This window comes from Aplysia californica, unplaced genomic scaffold (assembly GCF_000002075.1).
Source record: "Aplysia californica isolate F4 #8 unplaced genomic scaffold, AplCal3.0 scaffold00104, whole genome shotgun sequence".
In the NCBI taxonomy this organism is placed as follows: Eukaryota; Metazoa; Mollusca; class Gastropoda; order Aplysiida; family Aplysiidae; genus Aplysia; species Aplysia californica.
This window is the reverse complement of record NW_004797374.1, coordinates 364,727-376,629: the sequence shown is the minus strand read 5'-3', so window position 1 is coordinate 376,629 and position 11,903 is coordinate 364,727. Positions and strand designations below refer to the sequence as shown.

At 37.3% G+C, this 11,903-nt stretch overlaps 1 protein-coding gene across 2 annotated transcripts in view; it reads left to right on the top strand.

The window, feature by feature from the left end:
* Nucleotides 1-2,308: 2,308 nt before the first annotated feature.
* Nucleotides 2,309-11,903, top strand: part of LOC101853542 (ATP-dependent translocase ABCB1) — a gene marked incomplete at its 5' end in the record, with an annotated part of 41,959 nt that continues 32,364 nt past the window's right edge. For both annotated transcript variants that reach the window (XM_013080883.2, XM_013080882.2), the window contains 4 exon segments: nt 2,309-2,359; nt 5,822-5,979; nt 7,900-8,129; nt 10,095-10,207. In XM_013080883.2, coding sequence (XP_012936337.1) covers nt 2,309-2,359; nt 5,822-5,979; nt 7,900-8,129; nt 10,095-10,207 — 552 coding nt within the window.

Genomic DNA, 11,903 nt, shown 5'->3' with positions numbered 1-11,903 from the left:
GGGTTCAGACTCTCCAGTAATTTGACTCTGTACAATCAGACAGAGATTCGGAGGTCGCGCCTGTTAATAACAACATTTGACTTTCAGTGTTGAAAGTTGCGTTAAACCTATACCATGATCAATCGATAGATAGACAAACAATGACGAACAAAGAATTGTGTATAAGTGTGTGTTTGTGAGTTTGTTTATTTGTGGTTTACGTGTTTGCGGTAGGTAATAGATGGATAGCTCTGTGCTGTGTAATTTCAAAGCCTCCTTCCCCTTTTTTGAAAGATTTTCCGGCTTATTAATATACTGTATATTACCTTTGTATTTTCAGTAGCAAGCTTAATCCTGTGTACGTTGTCTGTCTCCACGTAATTATTCTGTTATCCAGAAGCAGTGGTGTAAGAAAAAAAACGGGAGGGGATCGGCAACTATTTCGAACTTCATCAATGTTCTTTTTTAATCTCTGTCGTGCTGGTTGTTGAAATGAAAGTGAAATACATTACTTTTTCCATATATCATGCCTACATTATGCCTTGTTTGGACAGAACAGATTTTTAAAAATGACAAGGTTCGTACAAGTGTAGGCCAGCCATTTCGTCTTGGAATACAAGGCAGATGAGCTCCACAGCCGTCTCAGGCCCACTTTCCTGGCAATAATTTATTCTGTCAATTCATCCGTTGCTAGATAAAATATTCAAATAAAATGGTATGGGTTTAACGCCCCTATCAACACTATTAGGTTATTTAAGGGGCGGGACCTCCTAGTTTAACGTCCGTCTCCGATAGGACCGAGCCAAGTGGGAAGTTCGTGTAAAGTGCTTTCCCAAGGACACAACGTCGGACCGAGATGAGGCTCGAACCCCCGAACCCGCAATCTCACGATTACGAGTCCAGTAGCCTAACCGCTAGGCTACCGACGCCACTGATAAAATATTCTTTGGAAAAGAAAAAGATCAGATGTACTTTTCTGTTGTAAAAGACATCTTTGCTCAGTCTCTTTCCTCCTTTTGCACAACTTGAAATTCGATGTGCCCATAAATAATCAAGATTATAATGTGTTTACACACACACACACACACACACACACACACACACACACACACACACACACACGTGTTCGTGTACGTACATTCATGCTCACATAAAACACACATTCATTTAGCTGTAAACCCCTGGTTTGCAGTTACTGAGCTTACCGTTTTTTTAAATTTTCTTTTACATTTTGATATCAATTGTTGCTATTATTGTAGTGTATTTTAATGTTTTACTGTACCTTAGAATCACAATGAATAAGAATATTATGTAGTCAGTAATCATCCATCAAGATAAATAAATAAACAAATAAATTCAATAAATAGATAGATAAATAGATATACTTAAATAGATTTTAAAAATAATATCAGGAAACGATATTATTAATATTAAAAAATATTATATAAAATAAAATAGAAGCTACAGAAATGTGGTTTATTAGGAGACTTCTAAGAGGATTGTGGAAGGAAAAGAAATCAAATGAGGTAGTGCTTGATGAAGCCCACGTGGGGCGCTCAATGTTAAAAAGAATCAGGAAACGACAAATGCAGCTTTTGGGACACCTGAATAGACGTAAGGGTCTTGAACATCTAGCTCTCACGGACAAAATTGAGGGCTAGCGAGGCAGGGGTAGGCCCAGAACAACATACTTAGGGAACCTAAACAAATGGGTAACAGGGAAAGATCAGAGAAACGTAGCTTTTTTTTAGAGCATCCGAGCAAAGGAATGAATGGAGAACCATGATCGCCGATGTCTGTTCGCAGATTTGGCGCTGGATGATGATGATGATGATGGTGATGATGATGTATAAAACCAAACAAACAAAGGCACTGGAACTTCACTGTTTACCCATATAACACAAACCTTGAGCCTCTTATACTTCAGCGAGCCACCTGTAGTAAAACAACACCATTTTGTCACAAATTATTTTCAGCGTCACAGACATCTCTATAATGCTGCTCCTATTTGAAGGATACACACACCAAACTGAGTAGAAACCTACGATCCGTGCTATCAACGTACAGTTTGATTTATATATATATATATATATATATATATATATATATATATATATATAATATAATATAATATAATATAGATATTTTATTATAGATGTGCTGAAGTTTTGCTTGTAGATTTTTTTAACGATTGTAAACAATCAAGCGTTGCAGTGTGCCACCTGAATCTGCTCGCCGTTATATTATGTCTGTAGTAGATGTGCGCTATTCATTTTGGTTTATAATATAAAAGATAATAATATTCTTTTGTCGTTTATCAAACTTTCAGATGATGGCGTCGGAGTTTCCCCAGGAGAAGGAAACGTTAAAGGTCATTCAGGTAGGAAAGGTTTACGCTATTATTTAGTTTGCGGCCGTTATATATATGTCCTGTGTATATTTCAGTTCTTAAGTTCAGGCCCAAAGCCCCAAAGGGGGGGGGGGGATATCTTAGTAACAAATTATGCCATTTTCCCCTCTCTTCATAGTAAATATTTTGTACCTATATGTTCTACTGAAAGTGGGGCAAAGGCGACAAATGTTATTAAGGTAGATAGCCGAGGAGCCCCGTATTTCTATCAGTTTTAGTTCAGTTTTACGGGGCTCGCAACTTTTCAATTAGTTTGACAATTAATTAGAACCTCTGAAGTTTGCTGTCTTTTCATTATATAGGCCTATGTGATAATAATTTAATATAATTTTTATTATTTTTTAAATATGGAAAAGCCACGTCTTTAAATCAAAATTGAATTCGGGTGGGGGTGGGGTGGGGGTGTAAAACACCCTCAGTCAACTTGATAATAACGTAGAGGTGTCGTATGACAGCTGTTCCCAAATAAATTTGTTTTTCTGTACCTCAGACAGGCGGTAGAAAAATATGCAAACAAGGATTAATTCATATTGTTATTTAATGTTAAGGCAGTTTTCTCTTGTGCTTTTTTTTTTCCAAGTATGGCGTTCACTGAAACGCTAATTTATGCTAATGACGAAAGTATGGCGAGCACATGCCGTGAGTAAAAGTCATTTGTTATATATATTTCTTTTTTTCTTTCTTCTCTTTTTTTTTTAAAGCGAATCTCCTCCACCCCCCCCCTACCCCCTGTTTTTTTAAATCAGATCCTGGGGGTTTCTTTTTGTTGGGGCTTTTCCCCCGCTTTATCATTGCGTGGTTGCCCATCTTTTTCGGAATATCTTGGTGAATCAGTTTGAATTTTACCAGTTGTATCCCGGACCAAAGAGGTCCCGGACATTCGCGAGGAATGTTGGCGATATCATGTCCTTTCCACCACCTCGATCAAGGAAAGGAAACGGGCAGTCGCCGCCGCTGGCTACAAAGATGTATCATTATAATCATCTTTTCCTTTTCCTTGTTTCTCTCAGGCTTTAAACATTCTTAAAAACTCCATGTGGATGATTAAAGAAAAATACGCAACACTTCAGTTTCACCCTTCCAAACTGTTTTTTGTTTTGTTTTGTTTTGTTTTTTTGTTATATTTCTAAAAGTGTTTTGCGGCGCTCGCAACTGCCTAAGGTCATAAGAGCGTACGGGACACATTTAACATTTTCAGTTGGTAGATAATTTTAAATTGTGTCTACTCTTATCGCTTTTGGACACCAACGGATCTTTAACGTGTGCAACTTGCACCCGGGCCCTCTGAGATTTTAGCCTGGGACCTCCGAAATTTTTCACTCTTGTCCAAGAAGGCTAGGTGTTACTTTCCTTAAGATCAAGGGTGTGGCTGAAAGACAGAGCAGTAAGAAGGAGCCAAGGAGTAGCAGTAGGAAGGCTGCAGAAAGAGTCAGGAGCCAAGAGGAGGGGGCTAAGGAGGTGAAGGGGTGGGGGCAGAAAGTGGAGACGAAAGCAGACAACAGAACATTGTTTGAGAACAGGAAAGGAGGTGAAAGGAGACAATTTTAGAGGAGAAAAATTTCCGCCGCTATCCGGATTCGAACCCGGGACCTATTGACTGAGAGGCGAACGCCTTTCCGAAAAATAAAGGATATGGGGAGGGGGAGGATTAGTGGCCGATTATACAGTTTTTTCCTCTTCATGGTCAGTTTCTCTCTATCTCCTTTCTTTTTTAAACCTGTTATAATTGTCGACAGACGTTTAGGTGTTTTGGCGTTTTACCTGAAAACTGATTTATGTATCCTTTTTATGGGCAATACTTAAAAAAAACCCACAACATTATAAGGCCTAATTATTATAAATCGGCTTTTTATTTGTGTTCAGTCTCGCGTTAGACACGTGTAATAGAACGAGCCATTAAAGACATTAGGTTACAGACTTGCATGCGCACCCCCCCCCCCTTCCCCCCCAACCACCCTCTTAAAAAAAGACCACACATCCATAAAAAACCCACTCTCTCACACAGACACACACACACAGACACACACACACACACACACACACACACACACACACACACACAAACACACACACATACACACACACACACACACACACACACACACACACACACACACACACCACACACACACATACACACAAGAACATAAAAATGATTTTAAAACAAACCCCATTCAACCCAACGCCTACTTCTTTTTACGTGCTATAACACTGCCTTAAAAAAATGTTTTCACTGTTTCAGCGCGTTACATTGTTACATTTAGGACTTTATTCTCCTCCCCATACCGTAAAAAGTGGCTGTCCTATTTGATAGAGATTTTTTCGTCATGAAACGATTTCACGTAACTAACATGAATACATTTCGCTAAGTGGTTGTTATGTTTTCTCTTAACGTTTTGTCTCGTTATGTCTCACACGTGCGTCAGTGTCAGTTGCATGGTTGCCCTCACTGCAATGTAAGTACCGATACATATTCTCTGGGCTTGTTACGAAAATTCCCCGATACGTAGTGTTTTAAGTCATGGCGGGGGTTGGGGGGGGGGGGGTCGGGGATGTAATTACCTAGCGATCTCCCCCCCCCCCTCGCCCGGAATAAAACCTACCACTTTCTTCATGGTCTGTACTCTTTGCACAACAACAACAGCGTGCCGGGGTCCAAAGGGAAAGTTTTCATATCAAGTGCATGTACATTGTATCTCGATCTTTTTGTTGGGACGTTTTGTATCTCACTCAGCCAGGGTTGGCCCAAACGGGCAGCTTTGAAACCCGCCTCTGCCTCTGAAATGATCTAATTTATGTCAATGGAATAGTTTAAAAAATACAAACACTAGCAGCAAATCAGAGACTATCAATGGTTAGAGGAGAATGAACTGCTTTCAGAGGATAGCAAGTTGTTTTGGAAGCCAGGAGTCCTATGTTGTCTGTGCACTGACTTTCCCACTCAGATCAATTTTTAAGGCGTCTGTGCAAAAAATGAACAAAAACAGTAGCCTAAGTAGGTTCCAGGAAACAGAGGTTGTTGCGGAGAAGTTGCGTTCTAGGTTGGTTGGACGATAGGATGACTAATTTAGATTCTATGCCTGTCGACCTTGCTCAAATTTTACTTTTTGTTGTTGTTGGTAATTTGCTCTTTTACATGAATTTAGGACTGAGATAAAGATGGAAGGAATCTGCGAAGTTGTAAAACGAAAAAAGACCAACATGAAATAAAAGAGCTGTCACAACAAAAACAAAGCACACCAATCTGTTTCTTATGGCAAAGATAGCCCATTATATAATGTCTTAAGAGAGGGTTCGATACTAAAACGAAAAGTCCCTCCGAATGAAACAGTTGCTTAAAATTTTGTTTGTTAGATACCTCTAAATTTGATTGGTTAATGGGAGCTTAGCGCTAGGCATTCAAACAGAATACGTTTTTTTTTCTCTTCTCAGAGGAGCGAAATGGCAATGGACTTTCCAGATCTGGTACAGAATTGGAAATGACGCACATCAATGGAGGCAAAGGTGGAGGGTCCTCAGACAGTGATGAAGACAATGGCAAGAAGGAGAAAACAAAAGAGAAAGTCAACATGGTCGGGATGCTGGAAGTGGTATGTCAAGAAACTTTGAAAGAAAAATTACCATTAGTATGCTCTCAGTTATTTGTTTCCTGTTTCCTGTGCAATTCCTTTGCAAGTGTATTTTGCACAATAAATTTGAGATTTGTGTATAAGAGTGTGGAACAACTTGTCTGTGGTATCAGTTTAGCCAGATATAATTTTTTTCCGACACTCTTCCGGAAGTTAAAATGTTTCTTCAATTCCTAGACATTTCCATAACCTTTATCTGCCTGAAGGGAAGGCATAGATCTTCAAAACATGAAGTTTTGAGTCAAAACATCGATTTTCAAGTTTATACATTTTCGAATACTCGAATACCGTACCTTAAGAATTGATAACACTAGATGTTTCCTTGTGAAAATTATTTTGAAAGTCCCTTTAAAGGGCATTTTAATGAGGGTACCCTCCTAAAAAATTGAAGCCTTTTCTTTAAGTTAACCCAAAATTGAAGTCTTTCTTTAAATGGAAATTCAAGAGGTAATAAGCAAGTCTTTGGAATTGAATTAGCTTAGGTGTATAAGATTAATATAAGATTGAGGGCAGTAACAACCTAGAGGCTTTTTTTGTTTAGTGGTATGCTTCATATTATTATGTTCGAAGTACCTTTGAGTGAGTCAAAAATATGAATATTTCGCTTTTTATAAACAGTATCCCAAAAAGATTCTTACAGGTTGCAACCACATATCTGAGTCTAGTATGTGAAAATGTGAATTGTATATAAATAACCAAATTTTACCACACTAAAGTTATGTTTATCAAATGGTCATCATAATACCTTTCAAACTTAAAGTACATTTGCCTACGTAAAAAATGTGCCAAACCCCCAAAGTCGTATCTCATGCCATTAAATGAATGTCAATTCGATGCTTTAGAATGAATTGGAAAAACTATGTGCCAGTCTTCCCTTTTACTCTTTCTATAATGAATGACAGTATGGTACTCCTTAGAAGAATTTGTTTTCTTATGAAAACTAAATAAACACTGTGAATACTGGTACGGTACATGGTTTTTCATGTTTCTTGGAGAGGAAGAGAAGTCTCATCTCTCAGAATGTGTCCTTGCTAAGTTTGAGGTATATTTAATTCTGAGTAACACACAATTTATGGGTGCAGGAGCAAATTCATTGTTCATGATCATAAGGGCTTGATTTTACTCTTGCTGTTTTGCATGTAACAACTTTTGAGTAACTGGTATGTAGGTGTAGTTACTGGATTAGTTAGTAATATGATTTTTTTAAAAATCTCTATACCTTTCAAGATCTCAGAATTGAAAAGAACTCAATAAAATAAATTCAGGTGGAAATGTTCATTTTTGACTAAATAAAATAATATTCGTTTCCCCCTTTGGAGAGCCATTCTTATCTTTTATCTTATTTTGAAGTAAACAGATTAATATACTTACGATAAAAATTAGATAACGCTTGGCTGTCCTTTCTCAAAATTTAATATTTAGTTTGCTTTGCAAGTTATGATACTAATTTAAAAATTGAAAGGTTCAAGCTTGTACTTGCATAAGATATATTGAGATGAAGGCTGATATAAAAATCAAATGTAAAACAATTACACCTGTAGGTGTCATTATCCATAATTCATGTATGTAACAGGTAGGCTTACTAGTTTCCTGACAAAAAAGGGAAACATCTTGAAGGTGTAACGATCAGTAACCCCCAAAATGAATTAATTACTGTTTGACATCAAAATATTATTCTATTCCAGCTGAGGGTAAATTAACTTTAGTATAATTGCAACGTACCTGTTATTACAGAAACAATACTTATACATACCTTTCCCAAAAAGCCTACCTTTATTAACAAAGCCTGCTAATGAGGAAATCATTCTCAAGATTCATAATGTGTTGCATTTACTTTTTATGCATGCTTTTTCAAAACAGATTTTCTGTCTTTCTTTGTAGTTCCGATTTTCAGACTGGAAGGACAGATTGATGATGTTTGTTGGATCAATTTGTGCCATTATCAACGGAGCAGCCCTGCCAGGCATGATTATTATATTTGGAGAAATGATTGATATGTTTGTGGACACTGGAGCACTGATGACTTTTTTGGTTGAAAGGATTCCTGATTTCATGAACAGCACAGGATTGACTGTGCAAGAAGTTTTCAAAGATGTCTCTGTTCTCAATCCGTGAGTACCTCTTTTTTGGATTTCCCTTTGTCTTTGGCCATCTTTCATAGTGCAGGGGTTGAAAGGCATTGATTTAAAATTAGGATTTTAATGTTGTTGAAGGCTTTGGATGTGGCAAGCATTCACAACAGAACTAGATCATAAGCAAAAGGGAAAATTTTAAGTTCACCCTCACAAATTCCATTTGAGTAGCATGACCTATATCATGGGGATTTTAAAAAAAAACTAAACATTTTTTTGGGTAAATATTTTCCTCCACCTAGAAGTTTTGCATTTTAAATTTGTACACAACATTTGGAGTCAAAAGGAATTTGTCTGATATTCATTTTAGATAAATCCACAAAATGTACATAGCGCATTAAAAGAAACCTACCCATTGTCTGCAACGTTGACATTTTTGTAGCATGATGCACTAGTTCGCATCAGGCCTACCACTGAAAGTCCCAACGATTAGGCCGTATTGCAAGCTACAGCAGTCTAACAGGCCAACAGAAGTTTTCAGATAGTTTTTCTTAAATTTCCTTTGCCTGTTGAGATCATGGTTAAGATTGATAAAGAGCAGAGAGCTGTTTGTATTGAACATTTCTTTACCACCAACTCATTTCGTAAGTTTCGCTCAAGGTGTGTAAGTAATGATGAAGTGTCCTTAAGGCCTCATCTTGGTGTCAAGGGTGAAAATGGTCCAACTGTTAGGACCTGTAGAAAATCAGAACTAAAAATTCCCAGACAAAATAACCACTTCAGGTCAAACACCCACTGTTCGCATCCCTTTAAACGTCATAAGGGTGCAGCATTCAGTAGATGAGCTCCATGAGACGTCTGTCTGAAGGCAATGTCTGCAGCTAGGACTTTCCTACTCCTCAGCGGTCTGCATTCTCAAGGTAGATCTTCATCAATGACTGTACTATTTTTCTGTTCGCGAAGCTGACATGGATCAGAGGATAGCAATGTGTTCATGATTCCTCCATCATATTGAAAAGTGTGAACATATCCTCTATGGTGTTTGGTTTGTTGGCAAAGCCCATATTCACCTTTTAGGATAGATGCTGTCTATTTGGGCAACCTCACCCTACCCCCTATTGTCTCTAGAAACAACTCAATACTGTAAGGTGTACATTGTATTGGGTTAGAGTACTCATGGTTGGGTGCATCCTTGGATTTGGCCACCACTGAACATTAAGAATGACATGTTAAAATGTGTCGAGTCCAAAGAAGGACATATAGAGCACTGGTTCTCGGAATTCCAGAATTTTACTAATATTTTTTGAAAACGCTAAAAGAAAAAAGAAATATTGTTTAAATGTTACAGGGATGGAAAGAATGAATTTTAAAAAGAAAAGGAAGGAGAAAAAACAAACCAATCATTTCATGACTCTCCCTACAAGATCTTTTAAATTGGTGCATTTTATGTTTATAGGTGGTTTTTATAAAAGCTGTTTCTGTTTTCGAAAACAAGTTTTCTCTTTGAATTGTGTCAAACAAATTCATATGGGATGAATTATATCTGTTACAAATTACAACTCTGTAGTACAATTTTTGTGTGAGATATTCAGAAAAAAAGTTGTTTAGTTGTTTTTTTTGATCACCCTGTATGCTGCTGTATGATGTGAGTAGTTTTTGTGTGTGCCAAACACTCAGGAATGTTTGTCTGGAGATGTTGATATATAAGAGATGCAGTCCTGAACATCTTTTTTTAACCTCCAAGCTTTGTGCCTATTTTTGAGCTTTTGTTGCCTTGAACTCTTTTTTTTGTTGTTGATTAAAAACTTTGCCAAGAAGATGAATCAAAGACAGTGTTATTGAGCGTTTAAGTTTTGCACTTTAGCTCCATATGATTTTGGGACTAAATGGTAAGGTCTAGTTTAATGCAGTATCTCTTAACAGCAGTTTCTCAGTACCTGTATTTTGGCAATTGGAGGAACTGAAGTTGAGTAAAAGATCCAGCCTTAGCTTTTCTGTCCCCAGGGGTAAATGCACAGAGCTGTCGGTGTTCTATGGAGGAAACATCACATGCGCTGATGTGCCTGTACAAGAAGACATCCTCGAAACAATGACAGACTTTGCCATCTATTATTGCAGTATGTCACTTTGTTGTTATATTATTCTTGTTTTTTTATTTGGACGCAATGCAGTCATAACGAGTCATGACAGTCACAACTTTGACTTGTAGTAGACTATATAACTCACTATTTGCTTTGATGTTTGACATACTGATTCTTCACTATAACAGAAAACATATCCAGTGTGTTTAGGTCAAAGTAGGCACACTGTGTGTTTTTTTACTGGAGTCAAAAGAATTTGTCTTAGGAGGAGTTTATTAAATCAGTAGATGTAATTGAAGTTCTCATACTATTACCACTTCTTACTTTAATCTCCTTCATGATGGCACCAGGCATAGAGACATGAAAGAACAAAGGCTAATTGATTGACGATAATTAAACCAGTATTGTAACTTCACAAAATACATCACAGAAGCTAACATTTGCATTATATTCCTTGCATATTTTCATAATAATATTATCATCGTCCTTTCTTACCCTGTGCTGGAATATAAGCTACCAACAAGAGCGTACATTATATGTGTGTATAGTCAAAATTGTTCAAGAGTGCCACTGATTGTCGATGAGAAAAGTGGTTGTCTTAGACAGGTGGACATCTTGGACAGTAGGCTATAGAAAAATGCAAGGGGGGAGTGGAAATTTGGCATTTGTATAGGTGATTGTCTTGAACAGGTGACATTTGGGCAGGTTTGCCTGTATGTGAGTGTATGTATACAGTGCATTTAAAAAAAATGACAATCTAGAAGTTGTAGATTACTTCATATGCTTAGAGTTTACTACAAACAGCAAAAAGACACTGATTTAAAAAATGTAGAATGTCAGATGAGGTAAAGCTTCCACAACCATTAGCATATGATAAAATGGTTGGTGCAACTAGAATCTTAACTGTAACTGATTTTTAGTACAAGACCAAGATGAAAGTGTACCAAAATATGCTTTCTGAGCACAGTACTTTGCTCAAAGCTTCTAGGCTTCTGTATGAGATACCACAGAAAAGTTCTTGGAATTATAGTAATATGTCAAAACAAAATTACAAACACAAACACAGAAAGTACTGGAAATTTCTGGAATTCCCATAGTATATTATTGCTCACACTACTTATTAACTCGGATAGCTTGTACATTTTTGCTACATGGAAGATGAAAAAATACCAAATAAACTTCTTCTTAGAGAAGGAAAAAAAACTATCTGTTTTTATAAAGATATCTATATGTGAGACTTGCATCTACTACAACAGCAATTTCAGATCTTTGGAACAAGAGCTATAGGCAGAGCTAGGGTGGTTCTTACTACTAATAAAGAACAGACTAAAGATATTAGAGGAAGACTCAACTCAATTGCTTTAACAACTCTAGAGGAGACATGAGACAGAGCAAAAGGATACAAAACAGCAATCCTTTCCTGATGCTCTTTGCAACTGACCTTTTCAGGAAGGCATTGGCTTGGTATGCTTCATGCCCCATCGTCACAGGACATTTAATTTTTGACAGTACAGCGAAAACACTATCATCATGTTGTGACGGAATAGTGTCAGCTAAAATATCTTCACTAGGACAAGAGGAATTTTTTCAATGTTTTCCCCTTCTTTCCAGAGTGTTGAAAACATTTGGAGTCACTCATTTTTCAGGGAATAGCAATGATGCGTTTGTGTGTGTGTGTGCGTTTGTGCGTGCATGTGTGTGTGTATGTGTGTGTGTGTGTGTGTGTGTGTGT